Source organism: Trachinotus anak, unplaced genomic scaffold, assembly GCF_046630095.1.
Source record: "Trachinotus anak isolate AG129_WGS33_773 ecotype Australia unplaced genomic scaffold, CSIRO_AGI_Tana_v1 ptg000026l, whole genome shotgun sequence".
In the NCBI taxonomy this organism is placed as follows: Eukaryota; Metazoa; Chordata; class Actinopteri; order Carangiformes; family Carangidae; genus Trachinotus; species Trachinotus anak.
Genome location: NW_027273877.1, coordinates 14669854 through 14695641, shown reverse-complemented (window position 1 = coordinate 14695641; position 25788 = coordinate 14669854). Strand labels below are relative to the sequence as shown.

General features: G+C 48.9%; 3 protein-coding genes across 8 annotated transcripts; 1 reads left to right on the top strand and 2 right to left on the bottom strand.

Annotated features, from left to right (window-relative positions):
• The first annotated feature begins 285 nt into the window (after positions 1-285).
• Positions 286-6999, top strand: LOC139609447 (ankyrin repeat domain-containing protein 10-like). The gene is made up of 5 exons (XM_071464023.1): positions 286-601; positions 733-885; positions 974-1065; positions 5377-5582; positions 5775-6999. The coding sequence occupies exons 1-5, from the start codon at positions 566-568 to the stop codon at positions 6278-6280; spliced, it is 993 nt and encodes a 330-aa protein (XP_071320124.1). The 5' UTR covers positions 286-565; the 3' UTR covers positions 6281-6999.
• A 91-nt stretch (positions 7000-7090) lies between these two features.
• Positions 7091-13282, bottom strand: ccdc14 (coiled-coil domain containing 14). The gene is made up of 11 exons (XM_071465039.1): positions 12624-13282; positions 11264-11316; positions 11091-11166; positions 10783-10855; positions 10571-10672; positions 9072-10427; positions 8688-8793; positions 8508-8584; positions 8302-8424; positions 7992-8094; positions 7091-7910 (listed from the first exon to the last, which is right to left on the bottom strand). The coding sequence occupies exons 1-11, from the start codon at positions 12645-12647 to the stop codon at positions 7430-7432; spliced, it is 2574 nt and encodes an 857-aa protein (XP_071321140.1). The 5' UTR covers positions 12648-13282; the 3' UTR covers positions 7091-7429.
• A 308-nt stretch (positions 13283-13590) lies between these two features.
• On the bottom strand, positions 13591-23625 carry ddx4 (DEAD (Asp-Glu-Ala-Asp) box polypeptide 4). 6 transcript variants are annotated; one of them, XM_071464015.1, is made up of 23 exons: positions 23442-23618; positions 22748-22778; positions 22595-22643; positions 22345-22392; positions 22205-22261; positions 21568-21588; positions 21430-21492; positions 21069-21110; positions 20956-20982; positions 20773-20814; positions 20651-20686; positions 20537-20572; positions 20412-20456; positions 20186-20328; positions 19744-19896; positions 19518-19672; positions 19288-19417; positions 19047-19213; positions 18822-18967; positions 18426-18525; positions 18082-18352; positions 17835-17942; positions 13591-13843 (listed from the first exon to the last, which is right to left on the bottom strand). In XM_071464015.1, exons 2-23 carry the CDS (start codon positions 22766-22768, stop codon positions 13766-13768), a joined length of 1938 nt encoding a protein of 645 aa, XP_071320116.1. In that variant the 5' UTR covers positions 22769-22778; positions 23442-23618; the 3' UTR covers positions 13591-13765. The 6 variants fall into 6 exon arrangements, with proteins under 6 accessions (XP_071320116.1, XP_071320115.1, XP_071320114.1 ...); XM_071464014.1 differs by lacking the exon at positions 20956-20982 and having other exon boundaries at positions 21039-21110; positions 23437-23625; XM_071464013.1 differs by lacking the exon at positions 20956-20982 and having other exon boundaries at positions 21039-21110; positions 23426-23624.
• Between the last annotated feature and the right edge of the window lie 2163 nt (positions 23626-25788).

Here is a 25788-nt window from a genome sequence, read left to right as displayed (position 1 = left end):
GCGGCTGGACCCCCCTGCACTGGGCTGCTCACCACGGACAGGTAGGGTGACGACACGAGGCAGGCTAAGAGGTTCACCTGGCGGCAGGTAATCTTCCTACAGGCTGAAGCTGTCGGCGATGGTTCCTGTCGTGTGGAGACGTAACCTGTCTACAGTAACCCGCTGCTTTCAGTGCCTGCAGTCAACCTGAACCACGCCAGTAACTAACGTGGCGGGAAACAGCAGCAGGCGCCACCTGAGCAGGCCGATGTTTAACGAGCTGTCAGCGTGGGCTCCCGCGCTAACACAGTTTGTCACATTGTTACTGTACAATAAAGTTTTCAGGGCGAAAAAACAAAGTGAGGAGCCACAACATTTCCATTGGTTCCAGAGGAGCCAATAGAAATTCAGGCGCCAAAACATCCCCAGGCAACCAGGAAGTGTGTGTTTTATGACGTGAAAGAGAAAACCTTAGCTTCAGGACATGATAACATGTCACAAGGGTCCTTACAGCTCTCACCTGAAACAGTGCGTGACACTGTAAACATCAAAATTAACTTTCCACAGGGCTGCACCTGAATGCATCATGTTAAACCTGATGTTTATCACAGGTAAAACTCAGGTACACCTCTCAACATGAGCACAGCCTGCTGCTTCATTTACACCAGCCCCTCTCACTGCACAGGTGAATCTGTTCACACCTGAAGACTGTGCCTGACACTTCACCAGCAGATGTTTCTGTTCTGCTCACAGCTGGAGTGTGTGGTGCACCTTGTGCAGCTGGGTTGTCAGGTGAACTCTGTGACCAGCCGCTTCAACCAGACACCGACGCACACGGCGGCGTTTGGAGGACACCCTCACTGCGTAGTGTGGCTGACTCAGGCCGGAGCTGACGTCAACCGGCAGGTGAGCGACACCTGAGCGCACCATCACTGCTGCGTCATGCTGCCTTCACTGTTACCTTTACTGACGGAGCTCTACGTCGTGTTTCCAGGACTTTGCAGGTGAGGCTCCCATCCACAAGGCGGCCCGCTCAGGTAGCTTGGAGTGTATCCAGGTGCTGTTGATAGCAGGAGCTAAACCACAGTAAGTCTGGTGCAGCGCGACCTGCGTGCAGGCGCAGCAGCTCTGTCATGCTCAGTGTGAACCACAGCAGCCGTGTTTGCTGTGTGGTCTCAGTGTGTGTCAGCCATCAGTCAGTAAATCAGTCAAACAGCGACCTAGCTCTACCTGCTGCTGCATCTCCTGTTTGATCAGAATCTAACATCAAGTCAATCAGACATGAAAGACACTGAGCGGTGGCCTGTGATTGGCTGCTGACACCGTCGACTCTGCTGCTGTGGTGTCAGTGTTTCTCTGCTCGTGTCACATCAGCTGTTTGGGAGGAAACTGGTTCACTGTGAGTGAATGTGCCTCATAATGATGGAGGAGATTTAACCATGAGACAACACGGTGAAGATTCATTCAGGATGAGCCCAGTCCTCCTCCAGACCACTGCTGCGTCGATGGGCTGAGGTCAGACTGTTGATGCTGATCTGGGAGCAGGTTTGTGGATTTGGATCAGTGACACGGTACCTGTCTTTAAATGTTACAGACCCTGAACCCATCACCTGTCCAAGACTACAGTTACACTACTAAAGACAAGTCACAGCAGATGTGGCTCATGTCCTGGTCCTGGTCCTGGATCTTACTGTGAGGCACAGCTGAGTCTGAGCTCTGGAGACCAGAGACCAGCATCACAGTCCTGACTGAGTCTCAGAATGACCGCGGCTACGAACCAGCAAATCAGAACACAGCAGGAAGTGACATCGAACACACTGGCTGATGTTTACGATGTAAGCAGCTGATGACATCACATCAGTGTATTAACTACAGAGGTTTCATCAGAGCACCTCACCACCAGGTGTGTTAACCTGACAACACCTGACAGGATGTTGTGTTAGTCGCTGATCTCCTCCCACACACCTGGACCTGGAGTGTAGAAATATTCCAGGTGTTTTATTGGCTGTTCTCCTCCCTACAGCTGATGTCAGATGGGTTCAGACTGAGTCATATTTACTACAGTTCACAGTGATGTTGTGTGTGTGTGTGTGTGTGTGTGTGTGTGTGTGTGTGTGTGTGTGTGTGTGTGTGTGTGCGCGTCCTTCAGCACGTAAACTGTTGTCATACTCTGTGGTGTTTTATAAAGGCAGAAAAGCTCATGTGTGTGTTTACACTGTCAGACCTCTGTGAGCCAGTATCAGCTGTTCTCAGACCTTCATCATCATCATCATCATGGACACTGAGATCAGTTCAGGTTCTGATCAACAGTCTGACTCTAATTAACTGAATCATGTTATTTTATCAGCTGATTAAAGACCAGATGATCCACTGGTGGACAGGTGGAGGAAACAGCCTCCCTCCCCTCCTGGTCTCTGTCTCACAGCTCGGCACCAATGAAAACACAGTCTGGTTTGGTACAAACACCCGATCCAGGTCTGGAGTATCAGATGAGGTCCAGAAGGAACAGACTGGAGCTGAACAGCCAGAGATCAGGGGCCACACGCACAGCTGTGTCAATGAGAGATCAGCTCAGAAATGTAGGTTGAATAACTTGAAAGTTTTTATTTAGAGATGTGTTATTTATTATATGCAGTATAAGTTGATTCAGTCCTGCTTGGTGTGAATCAACGCCATGTTTTCAAGTTGACAGCCAGCTTATTTAAATAATTGTTATAATTTAACAAACTATAATTCAAGTAAATTATTTAACCAAACATGTGACTGTGTTCACTCTCTCTGAAACCAGTCAGTTTGATTTCAGCTGAATTATTGATTATTAAAACCATGAGCTCTGACTGGTGTGGAATTAAAAACTAGATGAAGTCAAATTAAATGAAATTGAAATAAAAATGGAATAGTAATTATATAAAAAATAAATATTTAGTAATATTCTGTATGGACTGTAATTTTTTTTATTTGGATCTGACTTGAGGAGAAATCAAACATGTGGACTTGGTGTCAGTGAACGCACCACATGAGCTCTTCAGCCTCTGGGACCGTGACAGTTAGTCACAGTAAAGTGTGTGTGTGTGTGTGTGTGTGTGAGTGAGTGTGTGTGTGTGTGTGTGTGTGTGTGTGTGTGTGTGTGAGAGTGAGTGAGTGAGAGAGAGAGACACTGTTAATATTTTGACCTGCTGTGTGAAGACAGGATGACAGACAAACCCTGCTCGTTCTGATGTTTTACAGCGTGTCAGTTTGAACACGGTTTTCAGCGTCTTTGTTGAGCCAGTGAACGTTCACTGTCGCTTCCTACAGTTTCTGCAGCTGGCAAACTGGAGAGGTATTTCCTGCAGTGATTGGTTTCCATGCTAAGACAGCACTGATGATGATGATGATGATGATAGTCATGTGTTGACCTGCATGCTAAGATAGCTAACACTGTGCTAACACACTGAGGTCAGGCTCAGCTGGAGGATGAGACGTGAAGGACTCAGGAAGTGAAACGTCTCTCACCTGAACACCACACCTGCGTCTCTACAGTCTGCTTCACTTCCTGAGCCTTCACCCACATCTCACTGTCTTCATCAGCAAGGCTGGTCACATGATAGCATCTGCCCTCATGTGTTGAAGACCATGAAAAGTGGTTGAAAGCTCAGAAGAGGGCAGTAAAAGGACAGTTCTGAAGCGGGTTCAGGACTGAAGTGAACTGTGAGGGACCTGAATCTTCTCTCAACACCAGACCAGACTCCGCTGATCAAAAACAGCTGATCTTAATCAATGATTTATCTATATTCGGTTCTGTGGGAGAACACGTTTGACCAGGTTTCAACCAGACTGGAAATAAAGATGGTCGTCGCCTCCGTGACGTCACCCGCAGGTTTCTGAGGAGTGGTTTTGAGGCCGCTCCGTCGTCGCCATCTTGGCAGCGGCGGAGTCCTCCACCCCCAGCGAATCCAAATATGGTCAAAGAGGAGGAGCGAGTGGAGCCTTCGGTGAACGGCGGTTTAGTAGCGGTACGCGCCTGTTAGCATCATTAGCATCGTTAGCACAGCTGGGCTTGTTGCTGGCTCACCCAAGGCTAATTCATGAGCTGGCTAAGTAGCTAGTTAACGAGCTAAGCTAACAGTCCAGGTGTAGTGAGCTCAGACACTGATACCTGCTAATCAGAGCTAACATAAATAAAACAGTAGCAGCTGACTCACCTGTAGAAACAGGAGCTCAGACGTCAACAAGTCAAATCACCTGAAGAACCGACACCACAAACACAGAGGTCCCCTTCACTGACTGAACCAGCTGACACCAGCAGACAGCTACACACCTGTGACCACACACACCTGTCAGAGGCCACGCCCTCAGCTCTACATCACTTCAGTCCTTAATAAAATGTGAACAGGTGAGTTGTATAAATTCAGCTACAGGTGTCATGAAGGAGGAAATGATCTCTAGAGAGCAGAACAGTTTCTGTACCAGGCTGTAAACATGTTTCTTTCTGCTGTAAAGACATTTGAACATGGGAGTCTGTGGGACTGACTCACTGCTGGAGCCAGACTCTGGTGGTTGTTAGAGGAACTGCAGCTCTCAGCTTCAGTTCACACCTGGAGGCTGGTGACTGGTTCTGAGGTGTTGATCACTGCACCACCCTGAACCCAAAACCTTCACAAACCATTTTACACTTCCAGCCAGTTTCACACTTTATCATGTGACAGTGTTGGAATCAGTGTGTGTCATCAGCCTGATCTGTGAACTAATATTCACACAGCATCAAACACAGTTTATCCGTGATGCGTTGAAAACAGCAGAGTCATGTTTCAGCTGTTCAGAGTCAAACAGTCTACAGAGGAACCTGTGAGTGGATCTGAACTGGTTTTAGCTGCGGGCCCTGCTGGTCCAGGTCTCAGAGCTCAGAGCAGTGACTGTATCAGACTGTCCATCACTCTGTCACGTAGTGAAATCAGATGATTGAACCTTCAATAACCAGTCGTCCTGTTTGAATGAAAACGTTTCACCTTGTCTGGTGCTGAGGACGATGAAGATCAAATGTGATGATTGGTTCAGAGACGTTTCATCAAATGTCAGAGAGGATTTAATGACTAATGTTATGACTGGTCTGAAATGACCTTTATTATCATGTTGTCACTGTAGAGAACAAACCTCAGTCACTTTTTATCTTTGGCCATAAAAGTTTAAAGTAATTAGCAGTAATTACAGATGTTCGTCAGAGTAACATGAAGTCGAGTCAGTGTTAGATGTTGATCAGTGTTGCAGAGGGAGTTTGTCAGGACCAGCTGATGAGGATGTTGAGGTGTGATGAAGGCAGCTGATCAGCTCTCCCTGCAACATGCAGCCTGATTATGTTAATGAGCTCAGTCAGAAATGACACGCTGTGACGTCTCACTCCTTCCTCCTCTTCCTCAGTTTAAGGAACACCAGTGGGCAGACGGCGGCAGACCTGGCCCGCGCTCACGGCTTCCTCGACTGTTCCCGCTTCATCTTCAGCGCCCAGAAGCAGCTGCAGCAGCTGAGCGCGCTCCATGAGGGCGGGGACGCCCCCTGTGGTCAGAGGAAGAGGCTGCTGACGGTGGTGGAGTCAGGACTGGAGAAGAGAGCCAGGAGAGGGGACAGTAAGATACACGCTCTCTGTACACTACACTGGGGGGGGTCCGGCTCCTCCTCCAGCTGCTTCTGAGACTATAACTGAGGCTGTCAGCACCCTGACCACCTGACTGCAGCTGCACCAGTGAACTGATCCGATTAAATGCCTCTGCACATCTGTATGATGTCATTCACATGTGGCTGTCTGTGTCCTGCTCCAGATGTGCTACTGCAGAAGCACCTCAGTGCAGGTGAGGAGGAGGAGAGCATGACCGTGGAGCTGAGCTCAGGTGAGACTCTGACATCATCACACCTGAGGCGGAGCGCCTCCTCCACAGCTTCACTCTTCATGTTGTCTTCAAAAGCAGATGATCACAGCAGAGCCTTCATCACCGGCCATCATCACACTCGGCCCTGCGCCGCCCAGAGCGAGCCCGTCCCACCCCCACACCTCTCCTCGGCGACCCCCCCTACAGCCAATCAGCTGGCAGCAGCGGGGTCGACTCGGCGCTCCTCGGCCGACATGTGCGGCTCGCTGCATCTGAGCGGGAGCCCCAGCACCTGCGTATCCCAGCGGCCAGCCTGGGGGGGGCTGATGGGAGCGGACCCCGGGGACTTCCAGTTTTATGGACACTACCACGGCTTCGGAGACACGGCGGAGGAGCTGAGTGACGGCAGACACAGGTGGGCTGTGGTCGGCTCCGCCCACCTCCACCACAGCTCCTAAACACACAGGGTCAGCCCCCACAGTCTGAGGAGGATCGGCCCCCACCCCTCATGTATTCCTACATTTACGACCTTGATCTGCTCACTGCTGCTGGTCTGCACTGTTAAGGGCTGTGTGTGTGTGTGTGTGTGTGTGTGTGTGTGTGTGTGTGTGTGTGTGTGTGTGTGTGTGTGTGTGTGTGTACTTGTACTTGCTACATAGTAAGGACCAAAAAAGTATTTTACTAACAGAGTGAGGACATTTTGGGAAAGTGAGGACATTTTGGCCGGTCCTCACTTTTTGAGACACCTTCAAATCACATGTTGAGGGTCAAGACTTGGTTTTCGAGTTATGGTTAGAATTAGGTTTAGGTTTAGGTCAGGGTCAGGGTCAGGGTTAGGCTCTCAGGTGTGATGGTTAAGGTTAGGGTAAGGGGCTAGGGAATGCATTATGTCAATGAGTGTCCTCACAAAGATAGAAGTACAAGTGTGTGTGTGTGTGTGTGGATAGAGCCTGCCAAAGGGAATGTGTTGTGTGTTTGTTTTGTATATGCAGTTATTTATGAATGTGTTTCCTCAGAGCTGTCGTCTTATAAACTGAGCTACACACACACACACACACACACACACACACACACACACACACACACACACACACACACACACACACACACCTACCTGTCTGAACCTGACTCACCTGTTTGATACTTTTCATATTAAACCTTTTGCAGTTTGATAAAACGTTGCTGTCATGAGTCTGGTTTGTTCTCTGGACCACTTCAGCCTGGTTTCAGTCCAGTCTCCAGACCTGGACCCAGAGTGCTGTTCCTAATAAAGTGATCACTGACCATGTATGTGAGTTACTGTACGTTCCCTGGAGACAGTCACAGTCACAGTTTCCCCTGTGGTTACATTATTGATCATTGGTTGTCATGGTAATATTTCAACACCTGGCTGCACCACGTCTCAATCACAGAAGAAGAAACTGGACAGACAAGGTTTTACAAGCCTCTACCTGTCCTCCTGTTCACCAGTTCACCTGTTTACCTATTAATCTGTCCTGTCTCTATGACAACCAAGGCAAATATTTAAAATGCTTTATTTCATATTTCTTAAATATCACTTTACATTATAAAGATCAAAATTAACAAAGAGAACACCTGAGTCTGGATCACCTCCTCAGGTCCAGCTGGATGGTCTTCTGCAGACTGGCGATGCTGGCATCCAGAGCTGCCAGACCATCTCTGAATGTGGCCTCGTCTCTGGTGTCAAAGGTGGACCAGGACCTCAGGCTCCAGTCAGAACAGTCCGTCTCACACTGGGACAGAGTGGAGTTCAGCAGCGGTCGACACTCCCTCTCGGGCCGCTGTCCACAGGACTGGACTCCGTCTGAACCATGTGACTGGTCCAGATGGGGGTTCTGGTGACAACCTGAGGTCTCTGCAGGTCTGTCAGCCTCAGTGTGTGATCCTGGGTCTCTCAGGCGGACTGGGTTCAGGTTCAGGGTGCCGCTCTCTCTCATAGTGTGGTTGGGACCCAGCTGGTCCAGAGACCTCAGGTACTGAGTGATGTGTTCAGGGCCGGTCTCTGAGTCCGACACTGAACCGTCAACAAGTGTCAGAGAATCTGACGAGTCCTGACTCTGAAGGATCCTGGAACAGAGAGGGGAGGGGCTTAACTGTGACCTAACAGTCACCTGCTGCAGTCTCACACACACACACACACACACATACCTGTTCAGGTTTCCTATCTCCTCCAGTCTTTGTTGGGCAAGTGAGGCTAACTCACTCCTCTCTCGCTCACTCTCCACCAAACTGCTTCTGGCTGCTGCCAACTCTACACACACACACACACACACACACACACAGGTGAGGTGATCTCAGGTGTGTGCACTGGCTGATTAAAATGTTTGACACTGATTGATTATTGATATTGGCTGTTATCAGTCAGACTGAGGTCCGCAGAGCCTCATCAGGTCTTCACTGGTGAGGGTCTGTGGATGGTGGACTGATCCAGATCCAGATCTCAGATGTCAGACCAAACCTGTCCTGAGGACTGTGTTCTCTCTCTGTTTGTCCTGCAGGGCTTCCCGTAGTCCTGTCAGGTCTCCCTGCAGATCCTGCAGCCTGGCCCGAGCAGCACTGAGCTGCTGCTGCAGGACAGTCACTGTGGAGAGACACACACACTGTCAGAAAACTGGTCTGAAGTTTGTCTCAAAGACACACACACACACACACACACACACTTACCCTCTGAGTTACAGAGCGTCTCCATGTTCTGTTGTCGCTCTCTCTCCTTGAACTGCTGGTTCAGAATCACCACTTGTCTGACACACACACACCAGTTAGTGAGGGTCCATGTGTGAAACCTAAAGGGAAAGCTAAGGTACAGTGTGTGTGTGTGTGTGTGTGTGTGTGTGTGTGTGTTACCTGTTGATATTCTGGTTCATGTCTGGATCAGTTTCAGTCCCAGTGTTCATCAGTGGTGAGGACACAGTCTGCTCTAGATGACTGAGCAGCCTCTCTGCTACACTGCCTACACACACACACACACACACACACAGATCCATCAATATCTTTTGGTCTACAGGGCTGAGATCCCTGAACTGGTCGTATCCATGACGACAGCATCCTGTCTCACTGCATCCATGACAACAGCATCTGATCTAACTGAGTCTGAGAACATCTGGGTGTAACCAGAGAAACAACAATAAGTTCTGTGATGGTCCAGGTCCAGACTCAGACTGAGTCCTGGAGCTCTAGGTCCAGCTCTACCTGTGAGCTAACGGGACAGGTGTAGGACAGACTGGTTACCTCGTCCAGCGATCAGAGCCTTGAGTTCTCCCAACAGGTACTGGACTGTCTCGGCTCTGCAGGTCTCCCTGCTCTGTGTGTTCTGGGTGACTTCAGTCTGAACAGGCCCCAGGTGTGTGTTTCTGGTCTTCCTGGTACTGGTGTGTACATGAGAGAGTGTGTGTCTGACAGCTGTGTGTGTGTCTGTGGCAGAGCTCTGGGTGTTGATGTCCCTCACAGGAACAGGCTCCTCCTCCCCCTCCTCCTCCTCTACATCACACTCTGTGTCACAGGGTGTGGGCGGAGCTTCAGGCACAGACAGGAAGTCAGGCTGACAGAGAGGCAGCTGGTCTGAGCGAGAAGAGGACTGGACCACAGACAGGAGGACAGAGGTCTGGGACTGGGATGGAGGGACGAAGGTCTGGGACTGGGATGGAGGGACGAAGGTCCGGGACTGGGATGGAGGGACAGAGGTCTGGGACTGGGATGGAGATCTGGAGGTCTGGGACTGGGATGGAGGAACGGAGGTCTGGGACTGGGGTGGAGATCTGGAGGTCTGGGACTGGGATGGAGGGACGAAGGTCTGGGACTGGGATGGAGGGACGAAGGTCTGGGACTGGGATGGAGGGACAGAGGTCTGGGACTGGGATGGAGGGACGGAGGTCTGGGACTGGGATGGAGGGACGAAGGTCTGGGACTGGGATGGAGGGACGGAGGTCTGGGACTGGGATGGAGGGACGAAGGTCTGGGACTGGGATGGAGGGACAGAGGTCTGGGACTGGGATGGAGGGACGGAGGTCTGGGACTGGGATGGAGATCTGGAGGTCTGGGACTGGGATGGAGGAACGGAGGTCTGGGACTGGGGTGGAGATCTGGAGGTCTGGGACTGGGATGGAGGGACAGAGGTCTGGGACTGGGGTGGAGATCTGGAGGTCTGGGACTGGGATGGAGGGACAGAGGTCTGGGACTGGGGTGGAGATCTGGAGGTCTGGGACTGGGATGGAGATCTGGAGGTCTGGGACTGGGATGGAGGAACGGAGGTCTGGGACTGGGGTGGAGATCTGGAGGTCTGGGACTGGGATGGAGGGACGGAGGTCTGGGACTGGGATGGAGGGACGGAGGTCTGGGACTGGGATGGAGGGACGGAGGTCTGGGACTGGGATGGAGATCTGGAGGTCTGGGACTGGGATGGGTGGGGGGTGGAGAGGTGCTGAGGCCTTTGGCTGTGTGAAGAACGTGGGTGAGACTGCATCGGGGTCTGAACTGGTTTCTGAGGTGGATGCAGCTTCACTCCTGAGTGAGCAGCTGGAGACCGAGGTGCTGGTCTTGGACTTGTGGTCCCTGGTCCTCGCTGACGTGAAGGAGGATTCTTCTGGACTGGAGAGAAACCAGGATCTTGTTACTGACACAAACCAGAATGTGGTCCACACAGGATCCCACTCAGAGGATTCACAGCCGGACCACAGCGAAGTGTGATTTAATGTAAACACACACACACACACACACACACACACACACACCTGTCTTCCTCTGTGGTTTCTTCATGGTCTTCGTCCTCACTGAGGTGGATGGTCTGGATTTAGCTGCTCCACCTGACACTGCCGTAGGAGGGCTGGGTGGGACTTTTACACACACACACACACACACACAGAGTAAACTAATCAATTGATGAGCTCATTGTTTAAAAACTATTGGCTGCTGTATTTATGATGATGATGATAACGACTCTCACCTGCCTCATCAGCCTGGAGGATGCCACCGAGCAAGGCAGCACAGCGGTCCAGACCCTGATGAAGGGCAGTGACCTGAGAGGACAGAGCACACCTGAGCATCACTTCCACTTCCTGCTCCAGTGTTACCTGTGTCACCTGTCCACTCTGTTGTGTTGACGCCGATGACACCTGCTCAGTTTGGTTCATATTATATGGGGTACAGGAGCTGGTCTGGTGGGTGGGGTCTGGGGGGTCTACTAACTGGAGTCTGTGCCTCCCCTCCCCATCATTCTGCTCAATATGACCGTGAACCAGCTCACTTCACTACCTGGTCTTCTGAGTCCGTGGAGTACAAAGAGTAGGCCGGCTCAGGGCAGGCTGCTGGTCCAGGATGTGGACTCACTCTGACAGGACGAGACAGAGGAAGAGTCAGGACGAGCAAACAGGAACACACAGGGTTCTTCATGAGGATCTACCAGGAACACAGGTCGGTCCACTCACCGTCTTCTGCTCAGCTGCCCTCGGCCTCCTGTCAGCCTCCCTGAGGTCAGCACCTGCAACACAGCCATCAGTCTACGGTCTGAACATCTGGAGCATCTGGTCAGTCTACGGTCTGAACATCTGGAACATCTGGTCAGTCTACGGTCTGAACATCTAGTCAGTCTACGGTCTGAAACATCTAGAACATCTGGTCAGTCTACGTCTGAACATCTAGTCAGTCTACGGTCTGAAACATCTGGATGGTCTGAAACATCTAGTCAGTCTACGGTCTGAACATCTGGTCAGTCTACGGTCTGAACATCTGGAACACCTGGTAAGTCTACAGTCTGAACATCTGGAACATCTAGTCAGTCTACGGTCTGAACATCTAGTCAGTCTACGGTCTGAACATCTGGAACACCTGGTAAGTCTACAGTCTGAACATCTGGAACATCTAGTCAGTCTACGGTCTGAACATCTGGATGGTCTGAAACATCTAGTCAGTCTACAGTCTGAACATCTGGAACATCTAGTCAGTCTATGGTCTGAAACATCTAGTCAGTCTACGGTCTGAACATCTGGTCAGTCTACGGTCTGAACATCTGGAACATCTAGTCAGTCTATGGTCTGAAACATCTAGTCAGTCTACGGTCTGAACATCTAGTCAGTCTACGGTCTGAACATCTGGAACACCTGGTAAGTCTACAGTCTGAACATCTGGAACATCTAGTCAGTCTATGGTCTGAACATCTGGATGGTCTGAAACATCTAGTCAGTCTACGGTCTGAACATCTGGAACACCTGGTAAGTCTACAGTCTGAACATCTGGAACATCTGGTAAGTCTACAGTCTGAACATCTAGTCAGTCTACGGTCTGAAACATCTGGATGGTCTGAAACATCTGGACAGTCTGAACATCTGGTCAGTCTATATTTTGTGTTGTTGCCCTGGAGCCAGGTCGGCTGTGGTGGATGCGTCCCTGACAGAGATGAGTGTTTTAGGTGAGGACTGTGAATCGTCCTCCCTAACCTCTGGTCCGCACACTATCATGGAGTCAGGTCATTATGTGACTGGAGAAAATGTGATTAGTATAACACACATGAAGTCGTGTAACAGATCAGACTAACGTTACAAAAGGCGACAAATAAACTACAGCTGTGTAATTTCCTGTGTAACATCGCTTTTCTCTCTACAACAAGAATAACAGATCAATACAAACTGTGACTTCAGTATGCGGCAGTCTGCCAAGAACAGGGACTGAGGTGACTCCTGTAGCCGCCACACAGCAGCTCAAGCCAGCTCAACATCTCTGCTGCTGTCGACCCCCGGACAACAGCGAGTTGTGATAGTTATTAACTTACTAAGTTGACTGCTGTCTTACCTTGTGTTTAGCTGCTGCTTTCATGGTTAAAAGCTTCACCAACTCCGAGGCTAGCACCTCCTGCTAACTCCTCCTGCTAGCACCTCCTGCTAACTCCTCCTGCTAGCACCTCCTGCTAACTCCTCCTGCTAGCACCTCCTGCTAACTCCTCCTGCTAACTCCTCCTGCTAACTCCTCTGCCGTCCAGACCCAGCTCCTCCTGTGCTTTCAGACAGAGGATACGGTCTTCTTCAGCTTGCAGGTCTGAGGGACTTTCTCCATCCACGGCTTCGTTTGTTTTCTTCTGGTTCCGGTTGAAACACAAGTTTGAAACGGGAAACACGAAGTTAACCAATCAGACTGCTCCTGTCGCGATGACGTACATGAGGTGGGCGGGGCTGTAGGAAGAGGAGGATATCTGGTTGTGTATGAATATTTTATTTCATCTTTAATTTACGTTGCACTTTATTCCATCCTGTATAAATTGTCGTTATCCTCCGTCTGACGTCATCAGTATTGATTACCTTCCATGATCAATGTTTAATAGTGAATTAGATAAATGTTTTCTTGAATGGTTTCATGTGCCCAGTCTAATAACTCCTGCCTCGCGAACTGTTGCCATGGAGATGACAGCAGCCATACAAATTCAGGGTTTATCGTGTTTAAAATACTGATGTTCACCCAGAGCATCAGAACCTGACCTCACTCCTCCCATCAACACCCAGACCTCTGAACCAGCAGCGAGACACTTCATCTACGGGAGCTCTGGAGGTTCACTTCGTTCTCCAGGTACCGAGCTGGCAAACGTCACACAGGACAAGAGCAGACTTTGCTTTCAACACATTTTATTTATTGGTGATCTTTCTCCCGAAAACAAAACACATTTCAAATGTGAGTCTTTAGCTTTGACTGTTGGTCAGACACAACCGTGTTAATGATTAAAAAATGAATAAAAAAAAGAAAAACTTTCCGCAACAGTCAGTGAAGAGTTGACAGACCTGACCGAAGATCTGCTTTCATCCCGTTTAACATTTACGTCCAGCCTGGGACTAGTTTATCTACAACTATTTACACTGAAACAAAACCTGCGATAAAACGACAACAAGCTGAACACCTGAAAGAAAACAACTCAGGTCAGCGCAGGTGTGGCTGCTCATCTTCCTCTACTCCCACTCTTCATCATCAGCTGCAGCCGGAGCAGCCGTCTGGACCCTCACACTGCTGTCCTGGAAGGAGCTGCCCTGCAAGGAGGACAGAGGACACACGGTGAGGACACACAGTGAGGACACACGGTGAGAGGACAGGACACACAGTGAGGACACACAGTGAGGACACACGGTGAGGGGACAGGACACACAGTGAGGACACACGGTGAGGACACACGGTGAGGGGACAGGACACACAGTGAGGACAGAAGATACACAGTGAGGGGACAGAGAACACGCAGTGAGGACAGAGGACACACAGTGAGGACACACAGTGAGGACAGAAGATACATGGTGAGGATACAGAGGACACACAATGAGGACACACAGTGAGGACAGAAGATACACAGTGAGGGGACAGAGAACACACAGTGAGGACAGAGGACACACAGTGAGGACAGAGGATACATGGTGAGGATACAGAGGACACACAATGAGGACACACAGTGAGGACAAAAGATACACAGTAAGGGGACAGGACACACAGTGAGGACAGAAGATACACAGTGAGGGGACAGAGAACACGCAGTGAGGACAGAGGACACACAGTGAGGACACACAGTGAGGACAGAAGATACACAGTGAGGGGACAGAGAACACGCAGTGAGGACAGAGGACACACAATGAGGACAGAAGATACACGGTCAGGACACACAGTGAGGACAGAGGATACATGGTGAGGATACAGAGGACACACAATGAGGACACACAGTGAGGACAAAAGATACACAGTAAGGGGACAGGACACACAGTGAGGACAGAAGATACACAGTGAGGGGACAGAGAACACGCAGTGAGGACAGAGGACACACAGTGAGGACACACAGTGAGGACAGAAGATACATGGTGAGGATACAGAGGACACACAATGAGGACACACAGTGAGGACAGAAGATACACAGTGAGGGGACAGAGAACACACAGTGAGGACAGAGGACACACAGTGAGGACAGAGGATACATGGTGAGGATACAGAGGACACACAATGAGGACACACAGTGAGGACAGAGGATACATGGTGAGGATACAGAGGACACACAATGAGGACACACAGTGAGGACAGAAGATACACAGTGAGGGGACAGGACACACAGTGAGGACACACAGTGAGGACAGAGGACACACAGTGAGGACAGAAGATACACAGTGAGGATACAGAGGACACACAATGAGGACACACAGTGAGGACAGAAGATACACGGTGAGGATACAGAGGACACACAGTAAGGGGACAGGAGGAGGAAGGTAGTGAGTCAGAGAAGGCTAGCTCCATGGTACAACTCAGAAACACGAGCTCTAAAGCAAAATTCAAGGAAGCTAGAAAGAAGGTGGCGTTCTACTAACCTGGATGAATCTCTAAAGGCTTGGAAAGACAGCCTATTGGTGTATAAAAAAAGCCTCCGTAAAGCCAGAACATCCTATTATTCATCATTGATAGAAGAAAACAAGAACAATCCCAGGTTTCTGTTCAGCACTGTAGCCAGGCTGACAGACAGCTACAGCTCTGTTGATCCATCTATACCTTTAGCCCTCAGTTGTAATGACTTCATGAGCTTCTTTACAAATAAAATTGTCTCTGTTAGAGAAAAAATTCACCATCTCCTCCCCACAGCTGGCTCAGATGTACTGTCCAGTTCAGCAGCCTCAGAGTCCACTGTAACTGGCTTATATTTTGACTGTTTCTCTCCTGTACATCTCCCTGAGCTCACTTCAACAGTTTCATCATCTAAACCATCAACCTGTCTTCTTGACCCCGTTCCAACAAGGTTGTTCAAAGAGGTTTTTCCTTTACTTGACACCTCTATATTAAGTCTGATTAACTTATCTTTATCAACTGGTTATGTACCGCAGGCTTTTAAAGTTGCAGTAATTAAACCTCTACTTAAAAAGCCTACTCTTGATCCTGACGTTTTAGCCAATTATAGACCTATATCCAACCCCCCCTTTATTTCCAAAATCCTTGAGAAGGTCGTTGCAAACCAGTTATGTGATTATTTGCACAGGAATGGTTTGTTTGAAGATTTTCAGTCAGGTTTTAGAGTCCATCATAGCACAGAAACAGCTCTGGTTAAGGTTACCAATGATCTCCTCATAGCTTCAGACAATGGACTTGTCTCTGTACTTGTCCTACTAGATCTTAGTGCCGCATTTGACACCATCGATCATAAGATTCTATTACAGAGACTAGAACATATGGTCGGCATCAAAGGAACCGCACTAAGCTGGTTTAAGTCATATCTGTCAGATAGACTCCAGTTTGTTCATGTTAATAATGACTCCTCTATCATAACTAAAGTCAGTCATGGAGTTCCACAAGGTTCTGTGCTAGGACCAATACTCTTCAGTCTATATATGCTTCCTCTGGGAAACATTATTAGGAGGCACCAGATGAATTTTCATTGTTATGCAGATGACACCCAGCTGTACTTATCCATGAAGCCAGGTGAGACTAACCAGGTAGCCAAGCTTCAGGTCTGTCTTAAGGACATAAAAATCTGGATGACCAGTAATTTCTTACTCTTAAATTCAGACAAAACTGAAGTTATTGTAATTGGCCCAAAACACCTCAGAGATACACTATGTGATAATATACTGACTCTGGATGACATCACCTTGGCCTCCAGTGCTACAGTCAGAAACCTTGGTGTCATTTTTGACCAGGACTTGTCCTTTACTTCACATATAAAGCAAGTCTCTAGGACAGCCTTCTTCCACCTGCGCAATATTGCTAAAATCAGACCCATTCTATGTCTAAAGGAAGCTGAAAAACTAGTTCATGCATTTGTTACCTCAAGACTGGACTACTGTAACTCTTTATTGTCAGAATGTCCCAAAAATTCAGTAAAAAGCCTCCAATTGATCCAGAATGCGGCAGCACGAGTACTGACAGGAACTAGGAAACGAGATCACGTCTCTCCTGTGTTAGCCTCTCTGCATTGGCTTCCTGTAAACTCCAGGATAGAATTTAAAATCCTCCTCCTCACCTACAAAGCCATTCATGGTCAGGCACCATCGTACCTTGGAGAGCTTATAGTTCCCTATTTTCCCAATAGGACACTTCGCTCTCTAAATGCAGGTCAACTTGTGGTTCCCAGAGTTTGTAAGAGTAGAATGGGGGGCAGAGCCTTCAGCTATCAGGCTCCTCTCCTGTGGAACCAGCTCCCAGTGTGGGTTCAGGAGGCAGACACCCTCTCTACCTTTAAGATCAGGCTTAAAACTGTCCTGTTTAGTAAAGCTTATAGTTAGGGCTGGCTCGGGTATGTCCTGACCCATCCCTTAGTTATGCTGCTATAGAGCTAGACTGCTGGGGGATTCCCATGATTCACTGGGCGCTCTCTCCCTATTTCTGTCTCTCTCCCCCTCTCTCTCTCGATGACTTCATGCCATTAACTTTGTTTCCTTTTCTCTCCCGTAGTTTGTGCTTCTCCTCTCTCTCCCTCTCTCTGTCCTCATTCTGCAGGTATCTCTGCCTCGGGAGCAGCAGGATCCAGATCCACCACTACTCATCTTTACTATTACTATTACCTGTCTTTATTATTAATAACGCCATTACCGACACAGCTGTTCCTGGTCTCTCTCTCTTCTCTCCCCTCTCCTCCCCCTCCCCCTCTTTCTATCTTCCCCTAAACCCAACCGGTCGAGGCAGACGGCCGCCCACCCTGAGCCCGGTTCTGTTGGAGGTTTCTTCCTGTTAAAAGGGAATTTTTCCTCCCCCCTGTCGCCAAGCGCTTGCTCGTTGTGGGAACTGTTGGGTTTTTCTCTGTAACAAAGTAAGGTCTTGACCTTACCCTGTAAAGTGCCTTGAGATAATGTATATTATGATTTGGCGCTATACAAATAAAATTGAATTGAATTGAATTGACACAGTGAGGATACAAAGGACACAGTGAGGACACACGGTGAGGGCACAGGACACATAGTTAGGACAGACAACACAGTGGGGATACAGAGAACAGTGTGAGGACACTCAGTGAGGACACAGAGAACACAGTGACCCACTCAGACTCAGGACAGTGGACCCTGTTACCTTCCTGGTGTCTGTGGAGGTAAAGGTCCTCCTGGGGGGGTTGACACCTGAGCCGCTCGAGCCGCTGAACGCACACTCCTCTAACCATGAGGGCACTTCCTGCTGGGCCTGTCAATCAAATCATAGACACAATAAAGGCTGAGACGGACCTGTCCTGCCCCCACCCACAGGTGAGTCTCCCACAGGTGAGTCAGTGCAGACTCAGACCGGCTCAATGAGTGCTGATCTACAGGTGCTCCCTCGTTACCTTGGACAGGATGGTGACCAGGGACCGAGCCAACTGGCCGTCAGCACCTGGGTCGTAGAAGGACACCGCCCTCCCAGTGTTACCGCAGCGACCAGTTCTCCCGATGCGGTGGACGTACTCATCGATGTTGTTGGGGAGGTCAAAGTTCACCACGTGCTGAACATCTGGAATATCCAAACCACGGGCGGCTACGGAGGTTGCCACCAGGACCGGACATTTGCCAGAGCGGAAGTCCGCCAGAGCCTGCTCCCTCTCCCGCTGCTCGCGGTCCCTGCCAGACCACATGACCCATCACCATCTGCACTAAGACGGAGGGAAAAAAGGTCCCTGAACACACCACTCACCCATGGATGCTGGTGGTTGGAACCTTCTCCTGGCACAAGAATGTGGCAATGAAATCAGCCTGTCTCTTCGTCTCCACGAACACCATGGTGCGCTCCGTCCCTGCAACCCAGACCAGGACCGTCAGACAAACCAGACCAGGACCAGACCAGGACCAGACCAGGACCGTCAGACAAACCAGACCAGGACCAGACCAGGACCGTCAGACCAGCAGCCCCACTCCAGAGCTTGACCTCCTCACTCAGACTGCAGAGTCTGTATTCACCTGTGTGTTCACGGTTCACTGACTCCTTCAGGTTGTAACCGGACAGCTGCGCTGCAGGTCCGTCAGCAGTCAGAAAACTCACCGGTCATCATTACATCACAGAGAAATCATCCTTCCTGCACAAACACTTCACCTGTGGTCTTCAGGATATCGAGGAGCTGCTCCCTCTTGGAGAATTTGGTAACTTCAATAAACGTCTGCTCCACGTCACTGCAGGCTCCACCCACCACACCCACAGCTAGGAACAGATAGTCGGTCTTGAGGAAGTCCGCCGCCATCCTGTAGACACACAGACAAGTTAAAGCACGGTGGCGTCCACAGTGAACCAGTGAAGGCTGCGCTCCGTCAGGAAGCATACCTCTGGATGTCCTCGGGGTAGGTGGCGCTGAACATCAGCGTCTGGCGGTTCTCCTTGGACGGCATCCCAGGAGAGCCCACCAGGCGGCGCATGTCGGGCTCAAAGCCCATATCCAGCATACGGTCGGCCTCATCCAGCACCAGGTAACGCAGCTTCTGCAGCCCCACCTGAAGCGCACACACATCTCATTAGCCACACAGAGCCTGAACGTCACGTGACCGACAGCTGTGACCTCATTTACCTTTCCTCTTCCGATGACATCCAGCAGTCTGCCTGGTGTTCCACACAGGATGTTACACCCCCTGCATATCTCTCTGATTTGATGTCCGGTGCTGACGCCACCATAAACCACCACAGGACGCACACAGGTCCTACAGGAGTCAAAGGAAACCAAGGTGAGCGGCGTCGCTGTCCTGCACCGTGTCTGTGTCACTTCAGCGTTTAATGATTCTTTATTGAGTCTGGACTCACCCGAAGGCGAACTTCCTGGCCTCCAGGTAGATCTGGTTGATGAGCTCCCTGGTTGGGGCGACGATGATGGCCTCAGGCTCCTGCAGCTCACTGAACTGACTGGCAGCCACGCCGTCCGCCATCAGCTGCTGCAGGATGGGCAGCAGGAACGCAGCCTGGAGAGGACGACACATTTAGACCCTGTCCACACACAGACCTGCAGGTCAGCTGATGATTCTGTTCTCACCGTTTTACCAGATCCAGTCTGGGCACAGGCCATGAGATCTCTGCCCGCAGAGATGATGGGGATGCCGTGCTTCTGCACCGGGGTCGGCTTCACGTAACCAGATTTACTGACGTTTTTTCTCAGGGACTCGCACAGTCCTGCCTCATCAAAGGTCTGAACACAACACACACACAGCTTCAGTGTCGTCATGAGTCACTGACTAGTTCAGGTTCAGGGATCAGTTCAGTCTACAGGTGAGAGACAGTTTATCAACCTGCTGAGAGGTCATGTGTCACCCATCAGCTGACCGATGTCGGTCTGCTGTCGTCTACAAATATGTGTCCTGTCCTTTTAAAGCTATGACACTCTTTAACTCCTCCATCGATCATCAGCTCCATAAACTGCTCCTCTTAGAAACAGACCTGTAGCTGCTAATCAATAACTAACGATCAGCTCTTCTCACCATGATCGCCTGTGGGGGGTTGGTTCCACTGACGTCCACCAGGATGTCGTCATACTTGTTGAAGTTGATGCCTGACTCGTAGTGAGCGAAGATGGAGTCTTCATCGTCAGGGAGGGTTGGAGGGATGTAGGTGACCTTTGGCCCTGGGGGTCAGAGCAGAGGGTGTCCAGCTGCTGCAGGTGTAATCAGACTGTTCAACAGCTACGGACTAAACTCATTAACTCACTGTCACTGTCACTCCCATCCTTCTTCTCTGCGTCTCTGTCGTCTCCTGCGTCACAGACACACGTCAGTCACACGTTTAACATCCAAACTGAATCAGTCAGTAAATGACCAAACAGCTGCTGTTACCTCGAGCAAAGATCTGTTCATCTTTTCCTCTGTAACCTGCAACGACACCAAACGTTCAACAGTTACACACAACAGCAGTGACTCGTCCTGAAGGTCTGATGATTCCTCATTTACCTCCTCCAAAGCCTCCTGTGCCTCCCTGGTCTCCACCTTCAACACATCATCATCATCATCATCAGTCACCGTCCACTCACCTCACATCAACACTTTACTTCATTACAGGGTTCAATTAATACCTGGTCTGAAACCTCCTCCTCTGCCTCTTCCTCCTCTAAACCCTGCTCACAGCACAGCACAGTCGTCAAACACACACCACCACGTGCAGTGGCTGAAATCATATCCATGTTTCACACAATCAAACTGGTTTTTATTTTTCTATGTTAACGTGTGTGTGTGTGTGTGTGTGTGTGAACACCTGCCATTTTCACACACTCCATCATCTCCTCCTGTAAAGCAGGAAGTGCACAGTCAGCTGACAGGTCTGATGGTGAGCTGTACTGACCTGACTCAGAGCCAAACATTAACACGTTACCACTGAAGTCACCGCGGTCCGCTCCAAACCCTCTGCCCCGCCCTGAGGAGAGACACACTGTCAGGACACCACAGTGTTTCAGTGTTGAATGGGAGAAGCCCACACCTGTCTCCAGCTTACCTGTACTGATTGTGGTTTGAATGTTTTGATAAGTGTTTGAGTCCTGACAACAGCTGCTTCCTCCAAGAGGAGTTTGGTATTAACTAGGTGTAGTGCAACACCTCCGCAGTGCAGACACAAAAACACAGACACACAACTTCCTCTGAACATTTTGTTGCTCTGTGTTAAACATGTGTCTCAGGTAACTCTGATAAATATGTTGTTTGTGTGGTGGGAGAGTGAGTTACAGTTCATGCCTCACCTCGACCTCCTCTACCTCTGAGTCCACCTCTTTCTGCTCCTGTGTTGTTCCAGCTGTCCACATCTGTAAACAACAGCAACTGTAAGGACTGTGTCACGGCTGCCTGACTCCTGTTACTGTCACACTGTCACTACTCACCGCTCCCATTCTCATCACCACCTACAAACAGAGGTCAAAGGTTAGTTTGTTCTAGATACATTTATATTTTTTCTTTAATATGTTTTCACATCTTCATTGAAAATATTTCATTTTATTTTCAGTGTACGTTTCCTGTCCTGCAGCACTTGTTTCTTTAAACTTTGATTAGATTTTTTTCCTTCTCTGTTGACTGTTTTGCACCAAAACAAATTCCTCGTATGCTGGAAAACCTGCCTGCCTTCTGATTTCTGTCTCCTCATCTGTACATTAGTTTTAAACTCCTGCTTGGAGGAGGGGTCACCCACCCACAGGCCTGCTGATCTGACTGAAGCGCTGCTTCTTCAGGGCAGATTCACTTTCATGAGGGCAACAGTCAGTGGGCTCAGGGACTAAGTGCTACAGCTCTGCATGCTTCAGTGGTGGAATAATTTCACCCTACTTGGATCACAGCTTCATGGTCATGGATCAGTGACCAATGTTTCTGAATTTTCAGTTTCCCCATTCACTTCAGTCAGTAAAACATCTCAGTTATTAAGAGGCCAAAGTGACACCGTTACAACAGGAACCTTATAGTTGTTCAGGCACTCCACTAACATTTCACTGCTTGTTTACAGATAAGTATGAGATGACTGAGCACCTGAAGAAAACAATCTCGTAAACCCTCCTCGTCTGCCTCGGCCTCTTCCTCCACGACCTGCAGAGAAACAGGAGTGGGAAACACAGTCATCAATGTGGTCTGGGGCAGAGATAATCACTGCTCATCTCTTCTACACTTACCTCTGCCATATTCATCCCCATCGGTGTTCCTGAAGTCTCCCTGTGAGACTAGAAACAAGGTGTTCATTTCCCAAAATTCATCATTTTAACCTCATAGAGGCACTCATCATTCTATCTGCCTGCACCCTTTATGTCATGTTAGCAGAGGTGACTTCAGCAGATGTTAAAACAGGGAAAACAAGTTTACATATCACATGTGGTGGCTATTAAAGCTTAGAAAGTAGAGGCAGGTTATCACAGAGTTACTGACCTTCACATGAGGCGTGGCTGGTTAGTGTAACAGAACTAGTAGGAGTTCCCTGTAAACATGGTTAAAGTAAATCAGGTGTTGACTGTCTGCACGACAGGAATGACTTAACTAATGACTGGTTTTAGTTGGAGCTTTGTCGGTAAACTAACTTACCTCTTCTTCCCACTCGTCCATTTTAGTCAATCTGAAAAGTGAGTAAAAACACAGGCGTGGTTCAGCAGCTGGAACATCACCAACACCGCTGAAACGAGTCACTACTGGTTACAGCAACTTATCAGGGTCCTTGTTAATAACCTTTGACCTTCTCACGGTCACCTTGCGGTCGGGACTGGCCTCATGGCTTCATCACACTTTAGCTAATTTTAACCCAAGTTACAAATTTAACCGGTGGGCGACGCGACTAGGACCGACATTCAATCTGTTGTGGGAGAGTCCGGTTCTTAGTTCGTATCTAAATCGAGCAGGAAAACCTCAGGCCCGTGTTTACAGATTTATCAGCGCACACCACGCCAAGCTAGCAGCGGTGTGACCGTCGCTTTGCTAGCATGGTAGCTAATGGTACCGACTCCCGAAGAGCGGGACCGGTCACTGTCGCTTCAGTTCACCGAATACACCGAGATAACTGAGATAATATTTCATGTTATTACTACAAATAACCCCGTTTATGTTAGTAGTAATAACTCAGATTTGAAGGTGAAGGCCACGGACGAAAGCTAACTCACAACTGACGCCGACTAAAATTAGCTAACTCGACTTCAAGGGCAAAACGTCTTAAATATGTCATTGATGTTTGTCCAGTTTTATCAGGAATAAAAAGACTAAACATCGAACCTCTTCACGACCTTACCCGGTCCAAGCGGCAGTCGGTGGTGGTCTGGTCGCGGCTCTGCTCGCCCTCGGGTCGCCTCTCTGTCTGGGGTCGTGTGCAAAGCTAACAGCTAACACCGAGGGTTGCCAGTTCCGCTGCTTTCCCGCCAAAAGCAACTATTTTGAAAATTCAAGTGTGGTGTCAGAGTTTATCTGGTAAAAGCGTTCATCTGATGATGATGATGATGAATGTCACACACATTCCTTCGTTTCCTGTGGTCATCTTCCAGATGATGACCTTTGACCTCTGACTAAACACTTTAAAATAATCTTATATCTTGAATTCACACAACAAACCTTACAAATGCACCTGCTGAACACCTGACACAGTACTATGAGCACTGCCCACTACAGCATGTTGTATTTCTGACCTGATTTAAGTGAAGCAGGTAAACAGTGTGTCAGCTTTGTCACTAATGAACTTGTCTGAACCCAAACCCTGAAGTTCCTGAGTCCTTTGACACGTCTGTTAAGAGGTGTACAAGGTTTTCTCCCACCTGGATTAAGTCTACATTCACCAAGACAATTTGTAAAACCCCGGCGCCTTCAGCTGACAGCGGTGGCCTAAAGACTGGTCCTCACTGAGGGGCAGGATGCTATGGAGCGTCTGGTGAAGCAGGGCAGAGGTCACCATGTGACTCCAGGTGAACTGGGCAACTCCAGGTGTGGATATGTGTGACTGCTCTTTTCTACGGACGCATAATGAAAAAAAACAAACAAAAAACCCCCCCACCCCAAAAAAAAAGCAAGATTTCTGAAAAACAGAGCAGGAATATTTTTAATAATACTTTCATTAGTTCAGACAAACAGAGCAGATTTTTTGTTCTTTGTAAGGTGTTCTCATGTTTTTACCGTCTTCCATAAAGCTTGAGTGTGTATAATTACGTAATCAACATACACAACAGTGTAACAGCGTCACCAGCACACAGCACTTTGATGTTTTCTGTATTTAATCAATGTAAAAGTTTTCAAAGTGCCCCAGCTCGTGTCTTCTGCCTGGCTCATTGCCTGACTTCCTGCCCCATGTGTATCATCCCCCTGTGGCCCTGCTCTCCTCTTTACTTCACATTACATTCTTCACATCGTACAGCAGTTTTTCTTTCAGCTTTATACACTCTGTTCAGTGGTTATCACCTGTTCACTTCCCTGTCTACACTCTGGTTTCATAAACCCCAGCTCCTGATCATCCACCAGTACTGACGCTGATACTGATAATAATATTATCTCATTACATTCTAATGGACAGATGTTGCTCTTTCACAGCTGGCTCAGATGCTGTAGGACAGGTGATCAGTGGCTGCTCAGGTGCATTGCTCTGACACCAGGTGAATCAGTGTCGTCCATGGTGTCTGCAGTGCCCTCTGCTGGACAAACTACACACTGATGTCTGGGTCTGGTGTTCATTCGTCTCTTGTCCAGGGTCCTCACTGTTTCACTGTCGTGTTCCCCACAGCTGTCATAAGTGATGTCATGATGATGTCATGAGGATGGGGAGGGGGTGGTGGGGGGCTGCTCAAGTTTCACTGGACAAAATGCAGAAGAGGAGAAATAACTTACTGAGCACTTTATTGAATTGTTTGCGTTTTAAATGTCTGGCTCCTCCTCCTCCTCCTCTACTCTGTGACCTTGTGTGAATAAGTGTAAACTCATTAGGTCCTACAGAATATCCTCTGTATGTCTTATTTGTTCCATTTTACTGCAGTGCATTTGTGCACCAGCCACCGGTCTGATGATGATGATGATGAAGAGGAGGAGCAGCTCTGGCAGCACATTGAAACCAACTTACAGCTCAGCTCTGTGCTCACTCACTGATTAACTTCATCTCTTGCTTTGACTTGACAGCCCCCTTTGTTCTGTGCTATTTGAACTGTGTGTTCTGTATAACTGTGTTGTCTTTGCTGGGGCATCAGATGGTGATATACTAAATATATTTATGTTGAATGCTGCTCATAAATAAATGAGTAAAACACAGCTGATGTGGTTGTGGGTGATCAGAAGAAGGATGAGATCTCACAGTCCAGTTTGATTAAAGAAAGATTACTCAGATTACCCTGAAAGCTGAAGGTGTAGGACATATGTTTGGAACCACGACACTGTAGTTACACAGGGATCCTGGATCCTGATTCTGGTTTTTGTAGTTACACAGGGATCCTGGATCCTGATTCTAGGTTTTGTAGTTACACAGAGATCCTGGATCCTGATTCAGGTTTTGTAGTTACACAGGGATCCTGGATCCTGATTCAGTTTCTGTAGTTACACAGGGATCCTGGATCCTGATTCAGTTTCTGTAGTTACACAGGGATCCTGGATCCTGATTCAGTTTTTGT